Raw genomic sequence first — 27841 nt, 5'->3', positions numbered from 1 at the left:
AGGAGCATCAATAACAAAATAGACATCAAATTCATATAGATGTAGTCTACTGAATATAATACTTGATTCTTAATGAGCACTGAAATTACGATGCTCATATATACATAATACACTACGCACTGAAATCTTGTACTTATATAACATATCTACATCGAATATCTTCTATATATAGAAAAATCATATTCACACAATAGCTATATACTGTATACATCTTGTATAAGCAGAAACCAATGATTATATGCACAAATGCATCACCTCATCCATATAAAAAAACTACAAGATCAATGCGCTCTCCATCAACAAGATCGGGGTTGTCATGCCATGCTCCTGGCCGCGGTGGAACTGTGGTGGTCGCCGCCCTCAGACTAAATCTGCATGAGTGCGAGCTGCATCTGCTTCTCCCGGTCGCCATCCTCACACAAGTAGGGATGGCACCCGCCGGGTTTGGGTACCGGTATAGTTAGTCCATACCCTTACCCATCCTCCTTGAGCTTACCCATTACCCGTACCAATACCCGTTAACGGGTACAATTTTTTCCCATACCCATCACCCGACAGGGTAAATGGATACCGACGGGTGAAAATACCCATGTGCACACATCAACTTGAGCAAAAAGTAATCATAATCGACAAGATGTCATTGACCTCTTTTGTTTCATTTCTAGCCAAACTTTAGAAATTATCTTCTATTTGCGTACTTTGTTGACCTCTTCCATCTCCTCCTGTACATCTTAATCATTGAAAAGAACAACATGATCTCCATCTTCATCCATTGGGGCAGATGTATCATTGGCATATTCACAAGGAACATGTACTTAGCTGCTGAGCTTGTACTACTGCAAAAGGAGCATCAATAACAAAATAGACATCAAATTCATATATATGTAGTCTACTGAATATAATACTTGATTCTTAATGAGCACTGAAATTACGATGCTCATATATACATAATACACTACGTACTGAAATCTTGTACTTATATAACATATCTACATCGAATATCTTCTATATATAGAAAAATCATATTCATCACAATAGCTATATACTGTATACATCTTGTATAAGCAGAAACCAATGATTATATGCACAAATGCATCACCTCATCCATATAAAAAAACTACAAGATCAATGCGCTATCCATCAACAAGATCGGGGTTGTCATGCCATGCTCCTGGCCGCGGTGGAACTGTGATGGTCGCCGCCCTCAGACTAAATCTGCATGAGTGCGAGTTGCATCTGCTTCTCCCGGTCGCCATCCTCACACAAGTAGGGATGGCACCCGCCGGGTTTGGGTACGGGTATAGTTAGTCCATACCCTTACCCATCCTCCTTGAGCTTACCCATTACCCGTACCCATACCCGTCAACGGGTACAATTTTTTCCCATACCCATCACCCGACAGGGTAAATGGATACCGACGGGTGAAAATACTCGTGTGCACACATCAACTTGAGCAAAAAGTAATCATAATCGACAAGATGTCATTGACCTCTTTTGTTTCATTTCTAGCCAAACTTCAGAAATTATCTTCTATTTGCGTACTTTGTTGACCTCTTGCACCTCCTCCTATACATCTTAATCATTGAAAAAAACAACATGATCTCCATCTTCATCCATTGGGGCAGATGTATCATTGGCATATTCACAAGGAACATGTACTTGGCTGTTGAGCTTGTACTACTGCAAAAGGAGCATCAATAACAAAATAGACATCAAATTCATATATATGTAGTCTACTGAATATAATACTTGATTCTTAATGAGCACTGAAACTACGATGCTCATATATACATAATACACTACGCACTGAAATCTTGTACTTGTATAACATATCTACATCGAATATCTTCTATATATAGAAAAATCATATTCATCACAATAGCTATATACTGTATACATCTTGTATAAGCAGAAACCAATGATTATATGCACAAATGCATCACCTCATCCATATAAAAAAAACTACAAGATCAATGCGCTATCCATCAACAAGATCGGGGTTGTCATGCCATGCTCCTGGCCGCGGTGGAACTATGGTGGTCGCCGCCCTCAGACTAAATCTGCATGAGTGCGAGCTGCATCTGCTTCTCCTGGTCGCCGTCCTCACACAAGTAGGGATGGCACCCGCCGGGTTTGGGTACGGGTATAGTTAGTCCATACCCTTACCCATCCTCCTTGAGCTTACCCATTACCCGTACCCATACCCGTAAACGGGTACAATTTTTCCCCATACCCATCACCCGACAGGATAAATGGATACCAACGGGTGAAAATACCCGTGTGCACACATCAACTTGAGCAAAAAGTAATCATAATTGACAAGATGTCATTGACCTCTTTTGTTTCATTTCTAGCCAAACTTCAGAAATTATCTTCTATTTGTGTACTTTGTTGACCTCTTCCATCTCCTCCTGTACATCTTAATCATTGAAAAGAACAACATGATCTCCATCTTCATCCATTGGGGCAGATGTATCATTGGCATATTCACAAGGAACATGTACTTGGCTGCTGAGCTTGTACTACTGCAAAAGGAGCATCAATAACAAAATAGACATCAAATTCATATATATGTAGTCTACTGAATATAATACTTGATTCTTAATGAGCACTGAAATTACGATGCTCATATATACATAATACACTATGCACTGAAATCTTGTACTTATATAACATATCTACATCGAATATCTTCTATATATAGAAAAATCATATTCATCACAATAGCTATATACTGTATACATCTTGTATAAGCAGAAACCAATGATTATATGCACAAATGCATCACCTCATCCATATAAAAAAACTACAAGATCAATGCGCTATCCATCAACAAGATCGGGGTTGTCATGCCATGCTCCTGGCCGCGGTGGAACTGTGGTGGTCGCCGCCCTCAGACTAAATCTGCATGAGTGCGAGTTGCATCTGCTTCTCCCGGTCGCCATCCTCACACAAGCAGGGATGGCACCCGCCGGGTTTGGGTACGGGTATAGTTAGTCCATACCCTTACCCATCCTCCTTGATCTTACCCATTACCCGTACCCATACCCGTCAACGGGTACAATTTTTTCCCATACCCATCACCCGACAGGGTAAATGGATACCGACGGGTGAAAATACCCGTGTGCACACATCAACTTGAGCAAAAAGTAATCATAATCGACAAGATGTCATTGTCCTCTTTTGTTTCATTTCTAGCCAAACTTCAGAAATTATCTTCTATTTGCGTACTTTGTTGACCTCTTCCATCTCCTCCTGTACATCTTAATCATTGAAAAGAACAACATGATCTTCATCTTCATCCATTGGGGCAGATGTATCATTGGCATATTCACAAGGAACATGTACTTGGCTGCTGAGCTTGTACTACTACAAAAGGAGCATCAATAACAAAATAGACATCAAATTCATATATATGTAGTCTACTGAATATAATACTTGATTCTTAATGAGCACTGAAATTACGATGCTCATATATACATAATACACTATGTACTGAAATCTTGTAATAATATAACATATCTACATCGAATATCTTCTATATATAGAAAAATCATATTCATCACAATAGCTATATATTGTATACATCTTGTATAAGCAGAAACCAATGATTATATGCACAAATGCATCACCTCATCCATATAAAAAAAACTACAAGATCAATGCGCTATCCATCAACAAGATCGGGGTTGTCATGCCATGCTCCTGGTCGCGGTGGAACTATGGTGGTCACCGCCCTCAGACTAAATCTACATGAGTGCGAGCTGCATGTGCTTCTCCCGGTCGCCATCCTCACAGAAGTTGTGGTCCTCATCCGCAAGGTCCATGGTGTCCGAGTGACTGGAGGCGCTAGCAATGGCGAGGCAGTGAGCAGCTGGACGCGCTGGCGGCAGCGACTAGCGATAGCCGATGGACGAGGAGGCGAGGAGATGAAATGAGACAAGGAGATGAAATGATACGAGGAGATGAGGAGGATATCTATCTAAATATGGGCTGTGATCACACGTATTCATTATTCACCATCACCTAATCACGTTAATCTAGGAGAGAAGGAGATATTTATGGGATTCGTTCTGCCATTACATGTTTCCTTTCCATGTTTACCGGGCCACCCATGTTTACCATGTAGCTACTGCCAACGTGGGCTACTCATGTAGTCAATGGCTATGGGATTAGACTCATTTTGTGGGAAATTAAATTAGATAAATGAATAGTAAGGGCCCACTTAACATATTTTATGTGGGTCTATGGGTACACGGTTATGGGTTATGACATCCCATACCCGTACCCACTATACCCGATGGGTTTAATATTTTTCTATTTATATACCCATGGGTAATCATTTATTCCATACCCTTACCCTAATAGGGTTTTTACCCGCCGGGTATGCGGGTAATGGGTACCCATTGCCATCCCTACCCTCTAGTCGATAACTAGCACTTTCAATTGGTATCAGAGTAAGGTACTCCCTTGTTCTGTGTGATTCGGTTTAACCACCTGGAGTTTAGCTATGTCGACTGCAGGATTGAGGAATGTATCTTGCCCCACCTTTGACGGTCATGAGTATCCCCGGTGGAAAGCCATGATGAAGAAGCGACTCATGGCTATGGACAGTGAACTGTGGACCGTCAGCGAGATTGGTCTTACCGATCTATGTAAGATGGCGGAGGCTGATGACATTCGCAAGTACACTCTACTGAACCTCACAGTGAAGGATGTCATCTGCTCCTGCCTGTCCCAAAATCAGTTCAGGAACGTCATGCACCTCAATCACGCGAAGCTAATCTGGGACCGGCTTTCTAAGGTCTATGATAGTCATCTTAATCGTCATGATCCTTGGCTTGATGACTACAAGGAGTCTCTTAAAGAGATGACCTTTCCATCTGAACCGTCTTCATCTTCACCATGCCTCATGGAAGGGGGTGCTAAGATAACGGAATGCTATCTTTCTAAAACTAGTGATGATGAATCAGGTGATGAATTTGGCCCCAGCTATGTCAAACTTGCTTCCCTTGCCACTAAACAACAAAGAGCTTTGGAAAAGATTCACAACATGCTTAGTAAGAGCGATGATATATTGGGCGAAGAAATGGATCAGTCAAAAGCTTTGGCTGAGAGTCTTCAAAGACTTCATTCCAAGTTTGACGCCCTTCAAGATCAACATAATGCTCTCTTATCTGATCATGAGAAACTTTCTTCTGAATGTCTTCAAAGAGAGCAAGATCTTGAAAAGATAAGAGTGGATTATGAAGTTCTTCTGAAGAAGCACGATTCATTACTTGCGCAACAAATCAGTCCCGCTCAGGATGAATTTGAACCACCATGCTTAAAATGCATTGAGCGTGATAAGGCTGCCTCTGTTGCTGAATATTCCACTACTGCTATTGTTGCTCTGTCTTCAACTACTAATGTGGTAACTAACCCCTCTTCTGAGGATACCACTACTATTGCTGATGAAAATGCTAGGCTGAAGACATTTCTTGAAACAGGGATGTATAAAAGTCTGAAAGGGCATCAGACACTTTGTGATGTCATCAAAAAGCAGATTCTGAACTGAAACCCTAGGAAAGAGGGTGTTGGGTTCGAGAGGAAAATGAATGCTGATGGTTCCTACTGGAAGCCTGAGCGGTATCCCAAAACCACATGGGTTGCTGCAAAGGAACCTTCAGTGGATCCATCCACTTTATCTGGCTTTGCCTGTGCTAATCCTATTATCATTGATGAATCCTTTGATGCAAACTATAAAGTGTTCAAAAATCAGAATGGTGAAGTGTTTGCCAGGTATATTGGTACTAACTGCAGGAATGGACCGCCAATGAAGAAGATCTGGGTTCCCAAAAGCTGTCTCGAGAATCTTCCTGTGAATGTTGTCATGACACCACCAGGGAAGAAGACAAACCTCAGATCAAAGGCGTCACATGGTCCAACAGCTTCATACGGAAACAGGACTCACCTGGGTCACCCTAACGCCAATGTTTTGCAGGGAAATCACACTCAAACTTATGAATATGAGCGTGTGTCTTCAAACCGCTATGTTCACAAGACTAAGAAGTTTTCTGCCTATTCATATGAGTATCATTCATCTCCTGCAAGGCTATTTGCTAGGGCTCCAAAGCCGAAATTCTTAGATGCTGCACCTAGACTCATTGCTTCTAAGCCACCCCTCAAGATGTGGGTGGTGAAGAAAAACTAACTCTCTTTTGCAGAACATGGTCTCCAGCCAGCAATCAAAGGCGTCCGATATTATTGCTGGGGACCTAAAACACAAAAGGGACGCATGATAAAATGACTTACTATGTATTCCACATATGAATCGCTTACCTGTCATACTGTGTGCTAACTTTCATCTATGTTGTGATAATCCAAGTGTGCATCAACTGCTTATGCTTCACAACATACATTGTGAAGCCTATCCTCCTAACTGCACTGTAGGGCATGTCAAAAAGCTTCAGAATGGATTATTGACAGTGGATGCAATAATCATATGACTGGTGATCGAAGTCTTCTCATGGACTCAACCTTATGTCCATCCGACAAGAGTCAAATCACATTTGCTGACACTGGTAAAGGCAAGGTATTGGGTCTAGGTAGAGTTGCAATCTCAAAGGATCAACACATGGATAAAGTGATGCTTGTTGAATCCCTTGGATTCAACTTAATGTCTGTCTCAATGCTTTGTGACTTAAACATGATTGTGATATTTGGAAAATATCGTTGCCTTGTACTAATGGAATCTGACAAGTCTCTAGTCTTTGAAGGGTATAGGAAAGGTGATCTATACATGGTAGATTTCTCAGCAGGTCCACAGCTTGTCGTATGTCTTCTTGCAAAAGCTTCAGAATGCTGGCTCTGGCATCGAAGGCTAGGGCATGCTGGCACGAGGAACTTGCACACTCTCATCAAGAAGCATGTCATAGGCATCGAAGGTGTCAAGTTCAAGAAAGATCATTTGTGCGGTGCTTGCGAAGCTGGGAAGATGACAAGGGCCAAGCACCCCTCGAAGACAATCATGACGACATCTCAACCCTTTGAGCTGTTGCACATGGACTTATTTGGCCCTACTCACTACTCCACCCTCACAACAACGGCGTGTCTCTATGGCATCGTCATTGTTGATGACTACTCAAGATATACATGGGTGCACATAATTCTCTACAAGACTGAAGTACAAGATGTCTTTAGACGATTTGCCAATCGAGCAATGAACAATTATGGCGTCAAGATCAAGCATATCAGAAGTGATAACGGCACTGAATTCAAGAACACCGGCCTTGATCTATATCTGGATACAATGGGAATCACTCATGAATTTTCTGCTCCATACACACCTCAGCAAAACGGCATTGTAGAGAGCAAGAACAGAACCCTCATTGAGATGGCTCGAACAATGCTTGACGAGTACAAGACACCAAGGAAATTATGGCCTGAAGCCATTGATACAGCTTGTCATATCATCAACCGTGTCTACATCCATAAGCTTCTGGGCAAAACATCCTATGAGCTCCTTACTGGCAAGAAGCCAAAAGTCATCTACTTCAGAGTCTTTGGAGCTAGGTGCTGGATCAAGGATCCCCATCGCAAGTAAAAATTTGAACCCAAAGCTCACGAAGGCTTCATGCTTGGCTATGGAAAGGATTCGCACTCTTACAGAGTCTTCAACCTCTTCCACTACAAAATCGTTGAAACAGTGGATATGCGATTTGATGAAACCAATGGTTCACAACGAGAGCTCCTGCCAAGCACACTTGATGAAGCTCCTTCCAATGAATCTATCAAGCTAATGGGAACTGGTGAGATCATGCCCTCTGAAGCATAGCCTGAAGAGGAACTTATCATTTCTGCACCAAACCAACCTGAAGACAATGCTCAGACCGAAGACAATACTTCCAATGATGACAATGATCAGCATGAGCAAGGTCTTCGTCCAGTTCATCCTCGTGTTGCAAATGAAGTACAAATTGAGAAGATAATTGATAGCATCAACGCACCAGGTCCACTTACTCGATCAAGAGCAACACAGTTAGCAAATTTCTATGGGCATTTTTCATTTGTATCAATATCTGAACCCAAGAAAGTTGTTGAAGCCTTTATGGAACCTGAATGGATTCAAGCCATGCAAGAAGAACTTCAATAGTTCAAGCTGAATAATGTTTGAGAACTGGTCAAGCGCCCTAACCCTCGCAAGCATAACATTATTGGCACAAAATAGATATATCGGAACAAACAAGATGAGCATGGTCAAGTCATCAGAAACAAAGCACGTCTTGTAGCACAAGGATATACTCAAGTTTAAGGAATTGACTTCGATGAAACATTTGCTCCTGTGGCTAGGCTTGAAGCTATTCGCATACTGCTAGCCTATGCAAATCACCACAACATCTTGCTATATCAAATGGATGTGAAAAGTGCTTTCCTCAACGGCAAGATTGAAGAAGAAGTGTATGTTGCTCAACCACCTGGGTTTGAAGATCCAAAACATCCTGATAAGGTGTACAAACTCAACAAAGCATTGTATGGCCTCAAACAAGCTCCTCGCGCTTGGTATGATACAATCAAAGACTTCCTGAAGAGTAAGGGCTTCAAACCAGGATCTCTAGATCCCACACTCTTCACGAAGACATATGATGGTGAACTGTTTGTGTGCCAAATATATGTGGATGACATAATCTTCGGTTGCACCAACCAGAAGTATAGTGATGAGTTTGGATACATGATGCAAGAGCAATATCAGATGTCCATGATGGGTGAGCTGAAGTTCTTCCTTGGTCTTCAAATTCATCAACAAAGAAATGGCGTCTTCATATCTTAAGAAAAATATCTCAAAGACTGCCTGAAGAAGTTCGGCATGCAAGATTGCAAAGGTTACACGATGCCAATGCCAGCCAAGCATCATCTTGGTCCCGACGACAATGGTAAAGAGTTCGATCAAAAGGTATATCGCTCCATGATTGGTTCTTTACTTTACCTATGTGCATCTAGGCCAGATATTATGCTTAGTGTTTGCATGTGTGCTCGATTCCAAGCGACACCAAAGGAATCGTATCACTTAGCTGTGAAGCGAATTCTTCGATATTTGGCTTACACCCAAACACTCGGATTATGGTATCCAAAGGGCTCAAGGTTTGATCTGGTTGGATTCTCGGATGCTGATTATGCTGGTGACAAGGTGGATCACAAGTCTACACCAGGCACATGTCATTTTCTTGGTCGATCACTTGTCTGTTGGTCTTCAAAGAAGCAGAACTGTGTATCACTCTCAACTGCTGAATCTGAATACATTGCTGCTGGATCCTATTGTGCTCAGCTTCTATGGATGAAGCAAACTCTCAAGGACTATGGCATCAACCTGAAACAAGTACCTCTCTTCTGCGACAACGAAAGTGCCATCAAGATAGCCAACAATCTAGTTCAGCACTCGAAGACAAAGCACATTGAAATTCATCATCATTTTCTCAGAGATCATGTCATGAAGAAAGATATTGACATCATTCACGTCAACACTGAAGAACAACTGGCAGATATCTTCACAAAGCCCTTGGATGAGAAAAGGTTTTGCAAGTTACGGTGTGAGCTAAATATCTTGGAATCCTCTAATGTCCTGTGATCAGGCACACATCCTAACACTTATGCATGTTGATGACTTAGATGTGCAACACACGAAGCAAGGTATATCTTCAATCAATGAAGACTTACACTCTGAGTGTGAATACATTAACATGGAATTTGACTTCGGAGCGCCACGATAATTGTGCGCCGTGTCTGGGTCTAATACTTCCTATACGGTGGGTAACGCCACCACCAAATTTCTCTGTTTGAAGTGTTTCACTCATGGCGTTACTTTTGCAAAGACTTCGCATTTGGTTTGTCTTCAGTTTCAATTTATCTTCATAATTTTCTGTGCTATGATGATTTGATTGCATATATATATACCGGTGTTCTGTCCTCTACAGCATTCACTTATAGCTATGTCTTCAAGTTGAATCTTTTGAACTAAGTGAATGTGATCGGACCCTAATCTCTCTATGCTTTCTATCTCAAACTCTATCTGTCCAAATCATATGCATTCTATTGAAACTGTCGAATGTCTTCTCTGCATCCTAGTCAGCAGAAGACACAGAGACAAACATCAAGTCCTATTTAAATGATTCATCTTTATTGTCGATATCCGGAGAAGCCGGAATGAACATCCGACAAACTTGGCGGGCGTGGGAACGTGGGACAACTCTAAGTATGTTGCATGCTTGCCACGTGTCCCACGGATGTGAACAAATAGGGGCACCTGCGTAATTGCGCTGTGCCACACACCTACTTATAAATACGTGTCCCCTGCGGTAAGGAAATCCTTCTTCCACCTCTCCACCTCGTCAAAACCCTAGCGCCACCGCTAGCTCTCGACGACGCCGGCGACGAAGCGCTTAGCTGCCGCAACTTCTCCGACGCCGTCCTCACGCCGGCCGCGGACATCGTCCTCTCCGCCGTCGCCATAGGTGTCCTCCGCCGCCAAGTTAGGGCACGGTGGGCTGAACTGCTCGGTCTCCTATTCATCCCTTCTAGCAGTTCTTCGTGCGGTAATTATAACTCTATTTTTACCACTTTTTTTATCTTTCTAGATTCATTCCATTTACAGAAAGTGGTTTCTACCTACTCAATGTTAGATCTATTCTGTCTGCATCTCATAATGCCTAGTCTATTCACTTAGATTTCCTATCTAGTTTGGTTCCTCACTTGTACTTATTCACGGATTCGTACAACTCTGGAATCGACTCTCAACATATAAGTGAATGTCTTCGCAACATGAGGTCAATGTCTTCAAACTGATTTATCTTCAAAATCTTCTGAGAATGCATATGACCTCTTCCCCTTCCCTCGCATCTCTAATGCTGTCACAGGTACATGTCCGTGGGAGAATCCCTAGGTTATCATAGTCTGCATTCGTTTGCAGAATTCTCACAGCAACACATTGATTCTCCTGAAGCGAGTTCCTGTCTGACCAGCAAGCGAAAGCCTTTGAAGCCTTTTAACATATTGAAACCATTCAATTTGAAGTTCATGGCTACGGAGAAATCTATCAGGAAGGGTGGCAGACAGCATCGTGGGGGAACTTCAAAGGATCTGCCTGATGATTTGGCAGAAATGTATAAAACGGATCGTGAAGAAGATTACAATCAGCGCAAAACTCGAATCCAATGGATTTGACGCTATTGGGCTGAACAGTGGTACAAGTACAAGTTCGTCACCCAGGAGTACACAGAGAAAAACGCTATCAAGAGCCCTTGGGGTGATATTCTCTATCGAGGCCTTCCCCCCAAGAACAAAGTTGAAGCCATTGCGCAAGAATTCTATTCTTGCATGGTCCATGGACCACAACCTGAAGAAGCCGACCCATCATCATTGCTCTGGTGTCGTGACGACAATCTCTTCAAGCGCAACCTTCAATTTGCTAAGGCCTCGGCAAAGGAAAACAAGAAGTCATGGGGATTAGACTTCAATCCTGGCCCCTCTGCTCCCCGTGATGATGGCACACGTGAAGCTGAAGAAAACAGAATTGGCCCCTTTGCAAATCTTGATGGCCTCATCTCCTACATCTTGGTACAAGGTGCCAAAGTGGATCATTCTGACAATGATGCTGATTCTGATGAAGCCCCAGCTCCTACTCCAAGGCCGCAGAAGCCAAAGAAGATTAAGGCTTCATCATCAGCCGCACCTCCAAAAGCTTCTCGTGTGAAGCCATTGGCCACTGCACCTCCTGAAGCCAGTGTGCAGTCTGAAGATCAATCCCGTATCTCCAAGAAGACGGAGAAGAAAAAGCAACTTGTCAGGCGTACTGATCAAGCTCTGACTCCTGCTGCTATTCTGCGTGAAGAGCCCATTGATTTGTCCAGTGATGAAGATCTTGCTGATGATGCCCTTGAGCAGCTGATAAAGAGCAAGGAAGAAGCAGAAATCTTCAACAACTTGCCTCTCTTTGATGTGGCAGTTCTCCATAACTTCATTGATGAATGGTTTGACACACCAAATCTAATCTTTGAAGATTTGTAGCTTCCCATTGGCCTCAGCGTCTCTTTCAATGGCGCCATTGCTTCTGAGCTAGCTCTTGCTCAGCGCATTGTTGAGCTGAAGAACAAAATTGATTATGAGAAGGCTCAATTCAAGAAGCATGTGGCGAAGCTCAGTGTTCAAGACGTCAGAAACTTCAAGGTCATGCTGCATGAGCTTAAAGAAGCTTTTCTGAAGAAGCGCCAAGAAGCTCAAGGCTCTCGTGAGCGCATGAAGAGTTTGGCTGATAAGTGTGTGCTTGCCTACAATGAGGCTGAGAAGCGCAAGTCACTTGGCCGTCCTGGCATTGACCCCAGGATGGCTGCAAAGAAAAAGAAGAAGCTTCCTGCTGACCAACCTGCACCTTCAAACCAAGAAGCTCCTCGCATTATCTTCCCGAGTAGCATGACTGGCTCGAAGCCAAAGGTCACCACAACCGCTTCAGAACAGAAGAAGGCGAGGGTTGCAGAGGCTGAAGCCAGAAAGAGGAAGAATACTGAAGCCTCTGATGCCGCTCCCTCCAAGAAGAAGCGCAAGACCAAGAAGAATCGGGCTGCTACCACAGAGCCCCTTGTTGTTGGACCCATCTCAGTGGTTCGTCCTGCATCCACTACCCAATAACTTCACATGACTGTTCATGAGCCTGCTTCCACAGAGGCTCCTGAAGCTGAAGAGATTCCAGCAGTTGATCCCACCGCTGCTGAAGACATTGGTCATCATGACAATGTTGAAGATGATGAAGTTCTTCCTCAAATTGAATATAATGTGGTATCATCGCTTGTTCGTACGAACAACGAAATCATCAGCATTGGTCGTCCTCTGACGCCAATTGCTCAGGATGCTTCATGGGCTGATCGCCCGCAAGAACAAGATTCCCCAAGTACTCCCCACCAACAACAACAACCAACTACACCACCCGTGCAAGAAGAAGATGAAGACTTTGAGGCCCAGCCAACTCCATCTCCAAAGGCATTGCCAGCACTTCGCAGGCTTCGCAAAGGACCAAGGCCTCAAGTCCCTCTTACGAGCGTTCCAGAAGGAGAAGTGCATCATTAACCAGCTGATGAAGCCACTCCTGCTGTGAATGTCTCTGAGTCTGAAGCACCAGCTGCTGAAGACAATCCGGCTGCATCAGCCGATGAAGAACGACAAGAAGAACGTGTCCCTACTCCCCCCATTCCAAAAGAAGAAGTTCATGAAGTGAACGTGTCTGTGCCTGACCCTCCAGCTCAGCAAGTGGAGGTTGAAAATGTTGAAGCTGCCACCACCAACGACAATGAAGCCGATGACGCTGTCATGGCTGACGCTGATGTGGAGCTTGAACCAACCAGTGTGCCTGAAGCTAATGAGGCCACTGCACCTGAAGCTAATGAGGCAACTGCTCCTGAAGCACCTGTTGTGTAGCCTGAAGCCTTAGTTGCTGCCACTGCTCCTGTTCCGCCACCACGGCCCTATACAATCGAGCAAGCATACAACCATGGCGAGCTAATCACAGTAAGATGGCCCGTTCTGATCCCTCCGCCTAATGTCTCTGGTCCTCAATTTGACTATCACATTGAGCATAGGCCTCAGGTCCAGAAGCCCAAGCCAAGACTGCCAAGGTTTCCAGGTACTGCAAACTCACCAGGGTCTTTCAATGCAAATGGCTTCAAGAGCCACAACACATTCTTTGACAGCTCGAAGAACCCCTACATGAAGCCAAGAATATCATCAGATCGGTTCTGGAGTCATCAGCAGCGAAGCTATTACTCCTGTGTTCTGTATGATCAAGGGCGCATTTTCTCTCATATGCGCCTCGACACTGAAGCCATTACTGGACTGCCCTGCTTAGAAGAAGCACTTGACTGCTTTCGTGATGCTGGGCTGCTCAGTTTTGTCACAGATAAAGAACACTGGAATGAAGAGCTGTTGCTTCAATTCTATGCATGGATTCTCGAGTGGATGACAGGAAATGTTCATCATGAAGCCAAAGCTCACGACATCATTGAGCTTACAGGCATATCCACTCCCAGAGAACTCTATGAACCTGGTTGTCAAAATCACCGAAATGCTCTGGAAAGCATCTTTCATAAGTCTGAACCCAATATGAGTCAAATGTTGAGCATGATGAAGCCTTTGCCACGTGATGCTGAATATCCAACATAGTTCCTTGTTGAAGACCTTGAGTATCTGCCACGCACCATATATCACATCATCAGACGAACTCTATGGCCTATCAAAGGACATTCATCAGCAGCAAAGCTTGAAGGAGCTATGAAGACTTTGGTCTTCTACATTTTCAATGGCATCAGCTTCAATGCACAAGATTTCTTCATCAGACAACTTGCTGCATCTGGATCTGATCTGTTTGGTCTGAAGTTTTATGCTCCATGGGTTATGCACCTCATCAAGCGACACTCATATGTCAACTATCAACCTTCTGCTCGCAATCATGTGTTTTTCCTACTAGAGGTTGATATGTCAGTTGAAGCTATATACCCTGACCCTGCCAAGAAGCCTCTTTGTCTTCAGAATGTCGAGCACCAAAGCTTCACTCAACCCATAGAAGGTGTTCAAGCAGCCACACGAATCTATCCATTGGTTGGAAATACTCGTCTGCCTCATCGAGCACCTACTGAAGCCACTGAAAGCACCATTGCCCAAAGGCCTTGGAAGCGTTCTCGCGTTCTCAATGACCAAGAACTTCTTATGGCCCTTCATCAGAAACAGGATAAACATCACTTTTGGCTCAAGAAATAGATGCAAAGCCTCTTGGTGGATGTCAATCGCATTCGTAACCTTGCCACCAAGAATGCCTTTGTTGCTCATGAAACTTGTCGGCGATCATGGAAGAGCCTGGCCCTACTTAGTGCTGAAGCAGATCTTCAAGACGATGGCTTCAATGAACGATTTCAGTTTGACTCCACTCCTCCACGGACTGCTGTCCTACGTTGTACTCCATCTCTTGAAGACTCTGAATATTCTTCCTCCGCAGCAACTGTCAATGCCAGAGTGATCGATGACGAAGATGATGCTACTTCACCACCTCCTACTTCTACACGCATCGACACTGCACCAAGTTCGTCTGCACCGCCAAACGACAACGACAACCCTGCTGCTTCAACTACTCCTCATGAGGACGAGTAGATGCTCTATGTCTTCAAACCTTTTTGGTCATTACTGACAAAAGGGGGAGAAGCGTATGAGTTTGATAGTCTTCAAGCGGGTTCATATGGGCGGTTGCATTATATTTTGCCTCGTGCTTACAACTCTTGCTTTTTAAAACATTTGGTTCTTTGAGTTGTAACACCTAAACTTGATGGTCGTCTGCTACTTACTTGCTTTACTGTGATGCGACGATAAATTCTGCATGTGCGATGATAACTTCCGCACTTAGATCATCCCGCAGACATCCATTTTTCATTATGCATGTCATCCTATATGCTATATCATTTCATGCATGATGAATTATCTTCATAAGTTGAAGTGGATCTCCACAAGTACAACCTGCCATGTGCATTTGCATTCCAAAAGCAAAATTACTTATATGCACATCTTCAGGGGGAGCCCTTGCTACTTATGAAGACAATTTCCTATCCTTTACAATTTCACATACTTTATCCCCGTTGAAAACTTCAACCAGTTTGTCATCAATCACCAAAAAGGGGGAGATTGTAAGTGCATCTAGTGCCACCCCTAGTTGGTTTTGGAGTATTGACGACAAAGTTGGTTGAGGGACTAATGCGTTTGTGAGAATTGCAGGATAACGCAGGTAGTGTCCCTCAATGATTCGGTTTACCTACCGGAGATGACCCCTAAAAATGTATGAAGACATTGGAGACAATGGTGGTATGAGAAGATATTCATATTGAAGACTATGACATGATAAGACATTGCGTGAAGACTATGGAGTGCGAAGACTGTGTGGTTTCGTTGTTTCCTTTTCTTCTTTGTTGAGTCATAGGAACCACCGTACTGTTAAGTGGGGTCCAAGTGAACTAAGTCAGAGTGACTGAAGTGATGCTCAACCCAAATCCTATGTCTTCGAGCGAAGACAATGAGAGTAAATCTTATCCAGAGTTGGATGAGTCAGCTTTGCTTGTAGCCCAAGTAAAGTTGCCGCGTGTGTTTGAAATCTGACCGTTGGAACACGTGTCAGTTCCTTAGTGACCCAGGGTCATTTTGGACAAATCAGGTCGGGTTGCCTTGTGGCTATAAATAGCCCACCCCCTACACCATAAATTGGTGGCTGCTCAGAGTTAGTTTACGGCTTTTGTCGTTTTGAGAGCAACCCACCTCGAAGCCGTTGAGAGAGAAATCCTTGCGAGGACAAAGCCCAAACACCCAGAGCCAAAGAGTGTTAGGCATCACTAAAGTCTTTTTGTCTGTGTGACCTAAAGACTTATTACACTTGAGGACTGTGTATCCTCCAGCCGGTTAGGCGTCGCGTTCTGAGCATCCAAGAATCATTGTGGATTGCCGGGTGAACGAAGTCTGTGAAGCTTTAGAAGTCTACCTTGAAGACTTACCAGAGTGATTGGGCGAGGACTAAGTGTCCTTAGCTCAAGGGGAATAAGGTGAAGACACGGTCTTCTGAGTTGAATCTCAGCCTCCCTAACCAGACGTACAGTTGTCACAGCAACTGGAACTGGTCCAACAAATCATGTGTCTTCAACAAGTGACTGGTTCTATCTCTTCCCTCCTTTACCTTGAGTTTGTCTTCGTGAAGTCATTGCTTATCTGTCTTATCTGATTGACTTCATTGCTTGACTACTGTTGTTGATTGGCTTCATACTATCTTCCATCCTAATCCTACTACTTAGCTGCTATTAATCTTCGTATATTAACGCTATTGCATACTTGACTATGGCTTGCTTGTTGTAGTTTATCTTCCGCTGCATATCAATTAGGGCATTTCTATTGTTTGTCTTCGAAACTTCCACATTTTGAAGACTTTGATAAAAACCGCCTATTCACCCCCCTCTAGTCGATAACTAGCACTTTCACCGTCAACGCGTACAGGGCCTGTTCTCGCATTCACGGTTACTTCCTCGCCAACCAAGGTGCCCGCTACCTCCACCTCACACGATAGTACGACAAATCTCAAGCAAGGTGACATGACGATCTCCGACTACGCCCGCCGCCTCAAGACTCTTGCGGACGGCCCCGCCGACATCGGCAACCCGGTCTCTCCTTAGGATCTAACGATGCAGCTCCTCCATGGTCTCGACCACCGTTTCGACACCATCCGCACCATCCTCGACGACACGGTGCCGCTACCTGCCTTCGATGTTGCACGCTCTGGGTTGGACCTCGTCGGAATACAACCTCAATCTCCGTGCTGCCAAGGTGGGCTCTGCTGCTCTCACTGTCTTCGGCGGTTTCGGCTCCACCAACGACTCGGAGACCGCACTCCTTTCTCTGGACACGACTTTGGCGGCAACCGTGGCAACGGCGGTGGCGACCACGGCCCTGAAACTTGATTGTCACGAGATAGTTTACGAACATAAATTAGATCCTTGACAATGTTAGGGCAAACAATCAACAGCAGTGAGTTATACTGCTCCCTCTGTATACATTTGTTTACAGAGTGAGCTTGTTACCAGCTGGTTGAAGTAATGGTCTTGGCGAAGCAAATTAACTGGACAGCATGAACGGCTAACAGTGATGCTGCAGAAAGTTGTGCACATTATAAATCCTAATAATTAAGTGCATCGGATCATGGCCTAAGGACAGTAATAAACAGAGCATTTAGGAGCTTAAATTCCCGTGCAATTTTGTCCTTGTTCGGCATCAATAATGCATGTGTTAGCCTTGACTCGAGAGCTTAGAGCATGCTTGGATCCAAGGGACTATTTTTAGTCCGACTAAAACTAGTCTCTTTTAGAAGTTAAAGTTCCAACCACCCCTGACTAAAGAGAGGCTAGAACTAGTCTTGAGACTAGAAAATTTTAGTCAGGGGAACCCTACTAAAATATGGATTAGTCCTCTCTCTCCTCATTTAACTCTTCTCCTTTAACACATGCGAATTCTGGATTGAAGGGTTTGAAGGATAATAAATGCTCATTAACTCAATTTTAGTCTATTTAGTATTTGTATCCAAGCATGGATGAGGCTATCAAATTTTAGTCCCCTATTTTTAGTCATGAGACTAAACGTATCCAAGCATCCTCTTAGCTTTGCACCGGCTTTGGCTAAGCCGGCTTTGCTTGGCTCCAACTTGGCTTGGCCATAACATGGCTATGCTTCGCTAGCTCCTAGCTAGCCGGGCGATGCTGACCTGCGAGCAAGCAGCAATAGTTCAAGGGGGAAGAGCCAAAAAATAATACGAGCAGATTCGTCCACGTAAGAAACTACTAACCTGCATTCCATAGTCTCCATCCCTTCCACGAGAGAATATACTACTCGTACGTATAACTCAGAAAAGTCTACTGAAATCGCCACGTCCCTAGTCCCTACGCCATCTCACACAAATTCAATAAGTACTATGTGTACACCCTGGCTTCCCCACGTCGACAACATACAGTACGTATTAGCATCAGCATCACGTCACCAGTACATATACTGGTATTATACATGTACCCGGTGCGGGATACGACTGATGTAAGTACGTGCGCAAGGGAGAGGGATATATACGTATTCCTAAGGAATACTACTCTTTTTTTTTATGAAGTTCTAAGAAGTACTAGTACATGGTGAAGCTAATTGTCCGGTCGCTAGCTGCAAAAGTGCTTAGGCGGTGACGCCAAGATTTGGTCAATTTGTTTAGCTCGTCTGCAACCGGGTCCCGACGAAAGGCGAAGCCCGTTTTTATACCAGGAGTCTGGGGTTGATGAGATGGAGGAGGGTTCGTGGCCTTCTTCGCCTATGACTTTGGGAGAGGTTAACATTTGGATTGCTGTTGGCGTGGGGTGGACTGAAATTCGTCTTCTTCATCGGAATTCTCTCTTTCAAAGGAGACTATTCAGTTTCGCAAGAGAAAAAAAAGACTATTCTGCACTGTATATGTATGTCCCTTTGTACTAATTGCCCGATTCTTTTATAAATAAGAATAGATTTTATTAACTCAAAATGAAGCATCAAGTGAATGCAAAACATGATGAACACACACGTGGCGTCTACATAGGTAGTATGGTGCTGATTGCCCGACTAGATGCAGTTAATCTAGTGATCAGAATGTGCGTATGAATGTGTGATGGAGCTGTTGGGTTTGTGGATAGAAATTTGGGACACCGGGAGTCAATTAAGCGAGGTGATTAATTCGATCACTGGGTAAAGCGAGGGGATGTACATACAAGTTGGGAAAAGTTCTAAGACCATATGATACTAAGACCATACGATACCAGTGAAGAGCAGTCACTCTATCAAAGTGTGGTACAAAAAAGACACTCCTTCGCATCCATATTGATTATCGCTCAAACCAATGTATCTAATACTAAAACACATCTAAATACGCAACTAATACCGATTGGAGGAAGTTGTATATCATATTTTTTTTTAGGTATAATGATCAATCAGACCTAGCACAGTCTTATACGGAAAAGGAACCGTAAAGCCCAACCAGAGGAGAGGCAATAAAAGGCTGATCTTTTCTTTTATTTTAGGTTAAATTACTAGTAAAGGCAAAAAAAAAGGTTAGTAAAGCGATCGATGAATGAGGTTTTAGGAGGATGGTGTTGCGTAGGAACCATTCTCGCACGTAGAATTAGGAGGAGGAGGAGGAGTATGTTGAACCTGGGCTCCGGTCGGCAACTACCCAGCCAGAAAAGTCGAGAGCCGAAAGTCGAAGCAAACACAATGTCTTCTCTTCTCTCCCCCTCCCCTCCTCTCAAGGGGTTAACCCAGCAAGCAACCCTCTCATAGTCATAGTCTCAAGGATGCAATGTAAAAGTCCCACGAAAACAATTGTTTTTTAAAGAAAAGGGCATCGGTTTCGTGCTCCTCAATCTTGCGAGCGTCCACACTGTTGAAATCCGTCCTAGTTGTTGAGGGCATGTACAATGGTTGATAAATCGGTCTTATCTTAAATCTTGCATGTAATTTAGAGATAACAAAAAAACATGTCTACAATGGATCATCTCTTAGCCTTATCTTCAATAACTAGTTATTCCTAAAAATATGGTGAGACATATTGTGCTAAGAGATCATCTCTTGCCTTCTCTTAATTAAGAGAAGACAAGCCTTCTCTTATGATTTCTCTCTCCTCTACCTCATCATTTATCCTACGTGGCATTGCTAAGATAAAACCATTGTACATGCCCTGAGTTAGTCACGCTCACGCATCGGCATCAGCTCAAGACAGCCAAGACCATCGACCGACCCCACCCACGTACGGTCGTCGGAACCCATAATTTCTCCGGCGGTCCAAACGACCCACCCGCCCCCCATACACAAAGCCGCGGTCAATCCGATCCGTCCGCCCAACCGTGTGCGGTTCTCCCCTCGGTCTCGGCCTTGCCTTTGCTAGTTGCTCTTCTCTTCCTGTCACGCCCTCGCGTTCGCTTCTAGGAATGCGCTAACATCTCTGTTTTCTCTCGTTTTTTTTTTCTCCCTCATGGACCGGAGACATCTGGTCCGGTCAGAGACAGTGTCGCTCTCCGTGCTGATCCGCCGGTACTGAATAATCTCACACCAGATCGAGTTAGACAAGGCTGCAAAGACCATGACACCAGAGCCAGCCAGACAGCCATGTACAAGCACCCTCTGCTGAACCGCTCGCCACATACTGAAAGTATTTGCTTGGCTAATCACGAATCAAACGATAAAGAACTACTAGCAACAACTTTTTCATTAGGCTACAAGCAACGACTACGTACGCGTTGAATTACGTGTAGTCCCGCGAGAGCTGGCCGTACAACCAGTCGCCCCGCCCGCCTATAAGTAGACCCCGCCCTGCACTCCCCTGCATAAACCAGCAAGCTTCACACACTTCCTTCCTACCTGTGGCTCCTGTACATGCGCGCTAGCCTCGCCTCCTACGCGCAAGACCACGCCACGGCCACCGCCATGCCTGCCTTGGACGTCATGCCGGAGAAGGCCCACCAGCCCGCCATGTCGCCGTCGCACCACGGGCTTGGGTGGGACGCCAGCGGCGCCCCCACCCCCATGCACAAGAGGCTGGACGGCAAGGTGGCCATTGTCACCGGCGGCGCGCGGGGCATCGGGGAGGCCATCGTCAGGCTCTTCGTCAAGCACGGCGCCAAGGTGGTGATCGCGGACATCGACGACGCCGCCGGCGAGGCGCTGGCAGCCTCGCTGGGCCCGCACGTCGGCTTCGTGCGCTGCGACGTGTCGGTGGAGGAGGACGTGGAGCGCGCCGTCGACCGGGCGGTGTCGCGCTACGGCCGCCTCGACGTCTTCTGCAACAACGCCGGGGTGCTGGGCCGGCAGACCAGCGCCGCCAAGAGCATCCTCACGTTCGACGCCGGCGAGTTCGACCGCGTGCTCCGCGTCAACGCGCTGGGCACCGCGCTCGGCATGAAGCACGCCGGGCGCGCCATGATGGCCCGTCGCTACGGCAGCATCGTCTCCATCGCCAGCGTGGCCGGCGTGCTCGGCGGCCTCGGCCCGCACGCATACACCGCCTCCAAGCACGCCATCGTGGGGCTCACCAAGAACGCCGCCTGCGAGCTCGGCGCGCACGGCATCCGCGTCAACTGCGTCTCGCCCTTCGGCGTCGCCACCCCAATGCTCATCAACGCGTGGCGCCAGGGCCACGACGCGTCAGCCGCCGACGACGCCGACGCCGACATCGGCCTGGAGGTGGCCGTGCCGAGCGACCAGGAGGTGGAGAAGATGGAGGAGGTGGTGAGGAGCCTCGCCACGCTCAAGGGGTCGACGCTGAGGCCCAGGGACATCGCCGAGGCGGTGCTCTTCCTGGCCAGCGACGACTCGAGATACGTGTCCGGCCACAACCTCGTGGTGGACGGCGGCGTCACCACCTCAAGAAACTTGATCGGGCTGTGAAAAATCACATGACCCACCTCGCATCTAGCATCTACGTAGATCAGTAGGAGGAACAAAGATGATTGTTTAGTCTGCAATAACTGTACTCAAGTTCTTTGGTTGGTTCGTTCGGTTAATTGGTTGATTGATTCAGTGTGTTATTCGTCCGAGCATTGTTGCTTTCGTGTTGCATTTCTCTGGCTCGTCTCTGTGTCCTGGAACGCTCCAATCGTTTGGCCTCTGGCTAGCAGCCTAGCAGATACGTTACCATCTGAGACGGAAAGTACAGTAAGTACTCCTACTGTGAATCAGTTACTAGGACTAGCCTAGCTTGCAGCCTTTAGTACTTGGTACACTGTACATGCATGTACTTTTATCAACCAGTTGTGATTATCAAACGGGCCACTGGAAAATTTTGGGCCGCACACACATTCTCTTCCGCTAGAGTTGGGATGGTTGATAGTTTGTACTACATTTACAATTGGCAACTAGGCGACGGGTAGGCTGGTTCCCAGGGTGCGATTTATCTGTAGATTTGACATAGTTGCTAGTTTGTATATGCCCATTGGCGAGCACAAGCAGCAACTATGGCACCAATAATGCGGTTTTCCCGAGCAAATATATCTGTCGATTTGAAACAATTTTGTGCTGGTGGAGCTGAAGAAGAAGCAGCTGCGTGCGGGTTTCCGAGCCAGGAAAAAGACGCGATACAGTTCGTAGGACAGATTCCATGGGGAGTTCAAAATGGACCGAAAAGATTGAAGGGCGGAATATATAAACTGGACAAAAGGGATGGCTGGCCTAAAAGTTGAATACAGCCACGTCTGCGTTCCAGCAGCCCAGCCGTGTAGGGACCTCAATGCGCATTACGCAACACTACGTACGCTCACGAAGCTCACCGCATCGGTAGTAATAATCTGGGGTTTTGGCAAAATAAAACTGGGAATGCTGGTCAGTGGTCACAACGACACAATGTGAAAGGTTATTGTGCCCATACACACAACGTTTTTGACCAACGACAATTTCAGATACGCGCAGCAGGAACCAAGCAAGAACTCGTCTTTTTATTTTATTTTTTGGTTGTGGCAGGGGATATCTAGGATTGGTATTACTACTTTGAGAGATTGTGGAGATGAGACCGATCGTGGAAACAAAGATCGGGGGAGCTGAGTGGCGCACGTTGTCGTCTCTTTTCTGGTGGTATGCGGAATCTTCAGGGAGGGAGCGATCCTGGATGGATTAGACCGACTGATCTCTACTCTAAATTAAGAAAGATGGCGCGCGGGGAGGGGAGGGGAGGTGCGTGGTGCCAGACTGGTGCAACCCCGATCCCGAGGAGCAGGAGTAGGAGTGGCACGGCAGGACGGACAACTGTAGAGCCCTGAGTCACGCCTTCCCACACCAGCTGTGTGTGCGCGCGCGGCCGGATTTGCTCCGCCTCGCGGCAACAGAGCTCCGAGTATGGGGGACATGTGGTTGCCATGTCCCTCCCTGCGTGCCATCCATCTTGTTCTCTTGCCCCTCCATCTTTCTTTCTTGTCTCATCTCATCACGCCATTCTCTTCTGTTCTGCCCGTCGCTTCGGCCATCGTCGGGACACGGTGCATAATGTACCTACGTTTTCCTTTTCTTTTACGGGGTGATCTGCATCATTCGAAATAATCGTCAGCTCCAAATAACCGAGTAACTCACCACACCTATCACGTACTCCCTCCGTTCTAAAATAAGTGTCACTCACTACAACTTTATACTATAATTATACTAAATTAATGACACTTATTTTTGGATGGATATATTTTGTAAAAGACAAAGTCCGTACGGTTTGACCAATTTTATGGAGAAAGTTTTCAACATCGGCGACGCTGCGACACCATTAATCAGAGCCTAGAGGAAGTAGATTGACGCGGAGCATCCTACGGACATCATCATGTCTAGAGTCCGTTCAGCAAGTGACACGTGTGACATCTACTTCACATACATAAAGGTGAATCATCTCCTTTACGCGTGTCCACTTGACCCCTTCAAGGATGATATACTACTTGACACTCCTCTCGTGTGCATACATAGATATTGTTGGACACCATGAACGAGGGATTTTTTGTCCAAAAGGACCCCCTGGCCAACAGAATTGTCAAAAAAGACCACATGTCAAAAACATTGTTAAAAAGGACCCCCTCGCTAGTGGCAACAGGCGCGGCAGGCGACATGTGGCACCTGCCGCCACGCCAGGAGGCGGCGGGCCCTGTCGCCACCGCAGGAGGCAGCCGCGTCCGGTATAACGTTTCTGCACAGTGTCACGGGCGGGGACGGAACTGTTGGGTAACGTAGTAATTTCAAAATTTTCCTACGCACACGCAAGATCATGGTGATGTATAGCAACGAGAGGGGGAGTGTATCTTCATACCCTTGAAGATCGCTAAGCGGAAGCGTTTATCGACGCGGTTGATGTAGTCGTACGTCTTCACGATCCGACCGATCCAAGTACCGAACGCACGACACCTCCGAGTTCTGCACACGTTCAGCTCGATGACGTCCTCGCCTTCTTGATCCAGCAAGACGGGCGAAGTAGTAGATGAGTTCCGGCAGCACGACGGCGTGGTGACTGTGTTGGTGAAGAACAATCTCCGCAGGGCTTCGCCTAAGCACTACGAAAACTATGATGGAGGATAAACTAGAGGGGACGGGGTAGCCGGCACACGGCTTGGTGTTTCTTGATCTGTCTTTGGTGCTAGCCCTGCCCCTCTATTTATATGTTGAGCCTTGGGGTCGAAACTTGGAGTAAAAGCCTCCACAAAGTCGGTTTCACCCGAAAGGCAAGAGTCCTTCTCGGACTCCAGGGCCAGACACCAGGGTTCTCGGTGTCTGGACCCAGACGCCAGGGACCCTGGCGTCTGGCCTGTGGACTCCGCAAAACTTCCTTTTGCGCTTTCCAAAAACCTTGTGGGCTTTCCCCTTTGGCCCAAATAACGTGTTCTCGTACCCAAACATTTCAGGAAACATCCAGAACCCCTTCCGGTGAATTCCGGAACCCTTCCGGAGATCAAACACTATTATCCCATATATCAAACTTTATCTCCGGACCATTCCGGAGTTCCTCGTCATGTCCATGATCTCATCTGGGACTCCAAACAACATTCGGTTACCAACATACATAACTCATATAATACTATATCGTCAACGAAACGTTAAGCGTGCGGACCCTACGGGTTTGAGAACTATGTAGACATGACCTAGAACTGTTTCCGGTCAATAACCAATAGCGGGACCTGGATGCCCATATTGGCTCCCACATATTCTACGAAGATCTTTATCGCTCAAACCGCATAACAACATACGTTGTTCCCTTTGTCATCAGTATGTTACTTGCCCGAGATTCGATCGTCGGTATCTCAATACCTAGTTCAATCTCGTTACCGGCAAGTCTCTTTACTCGTTCCGTAATACATCATCCCACAACTAACTCATTAGTTGCAATGCTTGCAAGGCTTAAGTGATGTGTATTACCGAGAGGGCCCAGAGATACCTCTCCGAGAATCGGAGTGACAAAACCTAATCTCGAAATACGCCAACCCAACATGTACCTTCGGAGACACCTATAGAGCACCTTTATAATCACCCAGTTACGTTGTGACGTTTGGTAGCACACAAAGTGTTCCTCTGGTAAACGGGAGTTGCATAATCTCATAGTCACAGGAACATGTATAAGTCATGAAGAAAGCAGTAGCAACATACTAAACGATCGTGTGCTAAGCTAACGGAATGGGTCAAGTCAATCACATCATTCTCCTAATGATGTGATCCCGTTAATCAAATGACAACTCTTTTGTCCATGGCTAGGAAACTTAACCATATTTGATTCACGAGCTAGTCAAGTAGAGGCATACTAGTGACACTATGTTTGTCTATGTATTCACACATGTATTATGTTTCCGGTTAATACAATTCTAGCATGAATAATAAACATTTATCAAGAAATAAGGAAATAAATAATAACTTTATTATTGCCTCTAGGGCATATTTCCTTCAGTCTCCCACTTGCACTAGAGTCAATAATCTAGTTCACATCACCATGTGATTTAACACCAATATTCACATCTGTATGTGATTAATACCCATAGTTCACATCGTCATGTGATCAACGCCCAAAGGGTTTACTAGAGTCAATAATTTAGTTCACATGGCTATGTGATTAACATCCAAAGAGTACTAAGGTATGATCATGTTTTGCTCATGAGAGAAGTTTAGTCAACAGGTCTGTCACATTCAGAGCCGTATGTATTTTGCAAATATTTTATGTCCACAATGCTCTGCACGGAGCAACTCTAGCTAATTGCTCCCACTTTCAATATGTATCCAGATTGAGACTTAGAGTCATCTGGATTGGTGTAAAAGCTTGCATCGTTGTAACTTTTTACGACTGGCTCTTTTATCACCTCCATAATCGAGAAACATCTCCTTAGTCCTCACTAAGGATATTCTTGACCGCTGTTCTAGTGATCTACTTTTAGATCAAAATTGTATTCCTTTGCCAAACTCAGAGCAAGGTATACAATAGGTCTAGTACACAGCATAACATACTTTATAGAACCTATGACTGAGGCATAGGAAATGACTGTTCATTCTTTTCTATTTTCTGCCATGGTCGGGTTTTGAGTCTTACTCAACTTCACATCTTGCAACACAGGCAAGAACTCTTTCTTTGACTGTTCCATTTTGAACTACTTCAAAATCTTGTCAAGGTATGTACTCATTGAAAAATCTTATCAAGCGTCTTGATCTATCTCTATAGATCTTGATGCTCAATGTGTAAGCAGCTTCACCAAGGTCTTTCTTTGAAAAACTCCTTTCAAACACTCCTTTATGCTTTCCAGAAAAATTCTACATTATTTCCGATCAACAATATGTCATTCACATATACTTATTAGAAATATTGTAGTGCTCCCACTCACTTTCTTGTAAATACAGGCTTCACCGCAAGTCTGTATTAAAACTATATGCTTTGATCAACTTATCAAAAGCGTATATTCCAACTCCGAGATGCTTGCACCAGTCTATTGATGGATCGCTGGAGCTTGCACATTTTGCTAGCACCTTTCGGATTGACAAAACCTTCTGGTTGCATCATATACAACTCTTCTTTAAAAAATCCATTAAGGAATGCAGTTTTGACATCCATTTGCCAGATTTTATAAAATGTGGCAATTGTTAACATGATTCAGACAGACTTAAGCATAGATACGAGTGAAAAACTCTCATCGTAGTCAACACCTTGAACTTGTCGAAAACCTTTTGCGACAATTCTAGCTTTGTAGATAGTAACACTACTATCAGTGTCCGTCTTCCTCTTGAAGATCCATTTATTTTCTATGGCTTTCCGATCATCGGGCAAGACAACCAAAGTCCATACTTTGTTTTCATACATGGATCTTATCTCAGATCTCATGGCCTCAAGCCATTTTGCGGAATCTGGGCTCAGCATCGCTTCTTCATAGTTCGTAGGTTCGTCATGGTCTAGTAACATAACTTCCAGAATATAATTACCGTACCACTCTGGTGCGGATCTTACTCTGGAAGACCTACGAGGTTCTGTAGTAACTTAATCTGAAGTTTCATGATCATCATCATTAACTTCCTCACTAATTGGTGTAGTAGTCACAGGAACAGATTTCTATGATGAACTACTTTCAAATAAGGGAGCAGGTACAGTTACCTCATCAAGTTCTACTTTCCTCCCACTCACTTCTTTCGAGAGAAACTCCTTCTCTAGAAAGGATCCATTCTTAGCAACGAATGTTTTGCCTTTGGATTTGTGATAGAAGGAGTACCCAACGGTTTCCTTTGGGTATTCTATGAAGACGCACTTCTCCGATTTGGGTTCGAG

At 45.1% G+C, this 27841-nt stretch overlaps 1 protein-coding gene across 1 annotated transcript; it reads left to right on the top strand.

Moving 5' to 3' along the window:
- The first annotated feature begins 20938 nt into the window (after positions 1–20938).
- Positions 20939–22121, top strand: LOC123094902 (sex determination protein tasselseed-2-like). Its single transcript, XM_044516772.1, has one exon. It carries the CDS (start codon positions 20971–20973, stop codon positions 21979–21981), a length of 1011 nt encoding a protein of 336 aa, XP_044372707.1. The 5' UTR covers positions 20939–20970; the 3' UTR covers positions 21982–22121.
- Positions 22122–27841: the final 5720 nt, after the last annotated feature.

This window comes from Triticum aestivum, chromosome 4B (assembly GCF_018294505.1).
Source record: "Triticum aestivum cultivar Chinese Spring chromosome 4B, IWGSC CS RefSeq v2.1, whole genome shotgun sequence".
In the NCBI taxonomy this organism is placed as follows: domain Eukaryota; kingdom Viridiplantae; phylum Streptophyta; class Magnoliopsida; order Poales; family Poaceae; genus Triticum; species Triticum aestivum.
The sequence above is the reverse complement of the archived record's forward strand: the minus strand, read 5'-3'. Positions and strand labels throughout refer to the sequence as shown.

What these genes read in the sequence shown, in the direction of transcription:
- LOC123094902 (XM_044516772.1), top strand. Translation starts at nt 20,971, where the DNA reads ATGCGCGCTAGCCTCGCCTCCTACGCGCAAGACCACGCCACGGCCACC.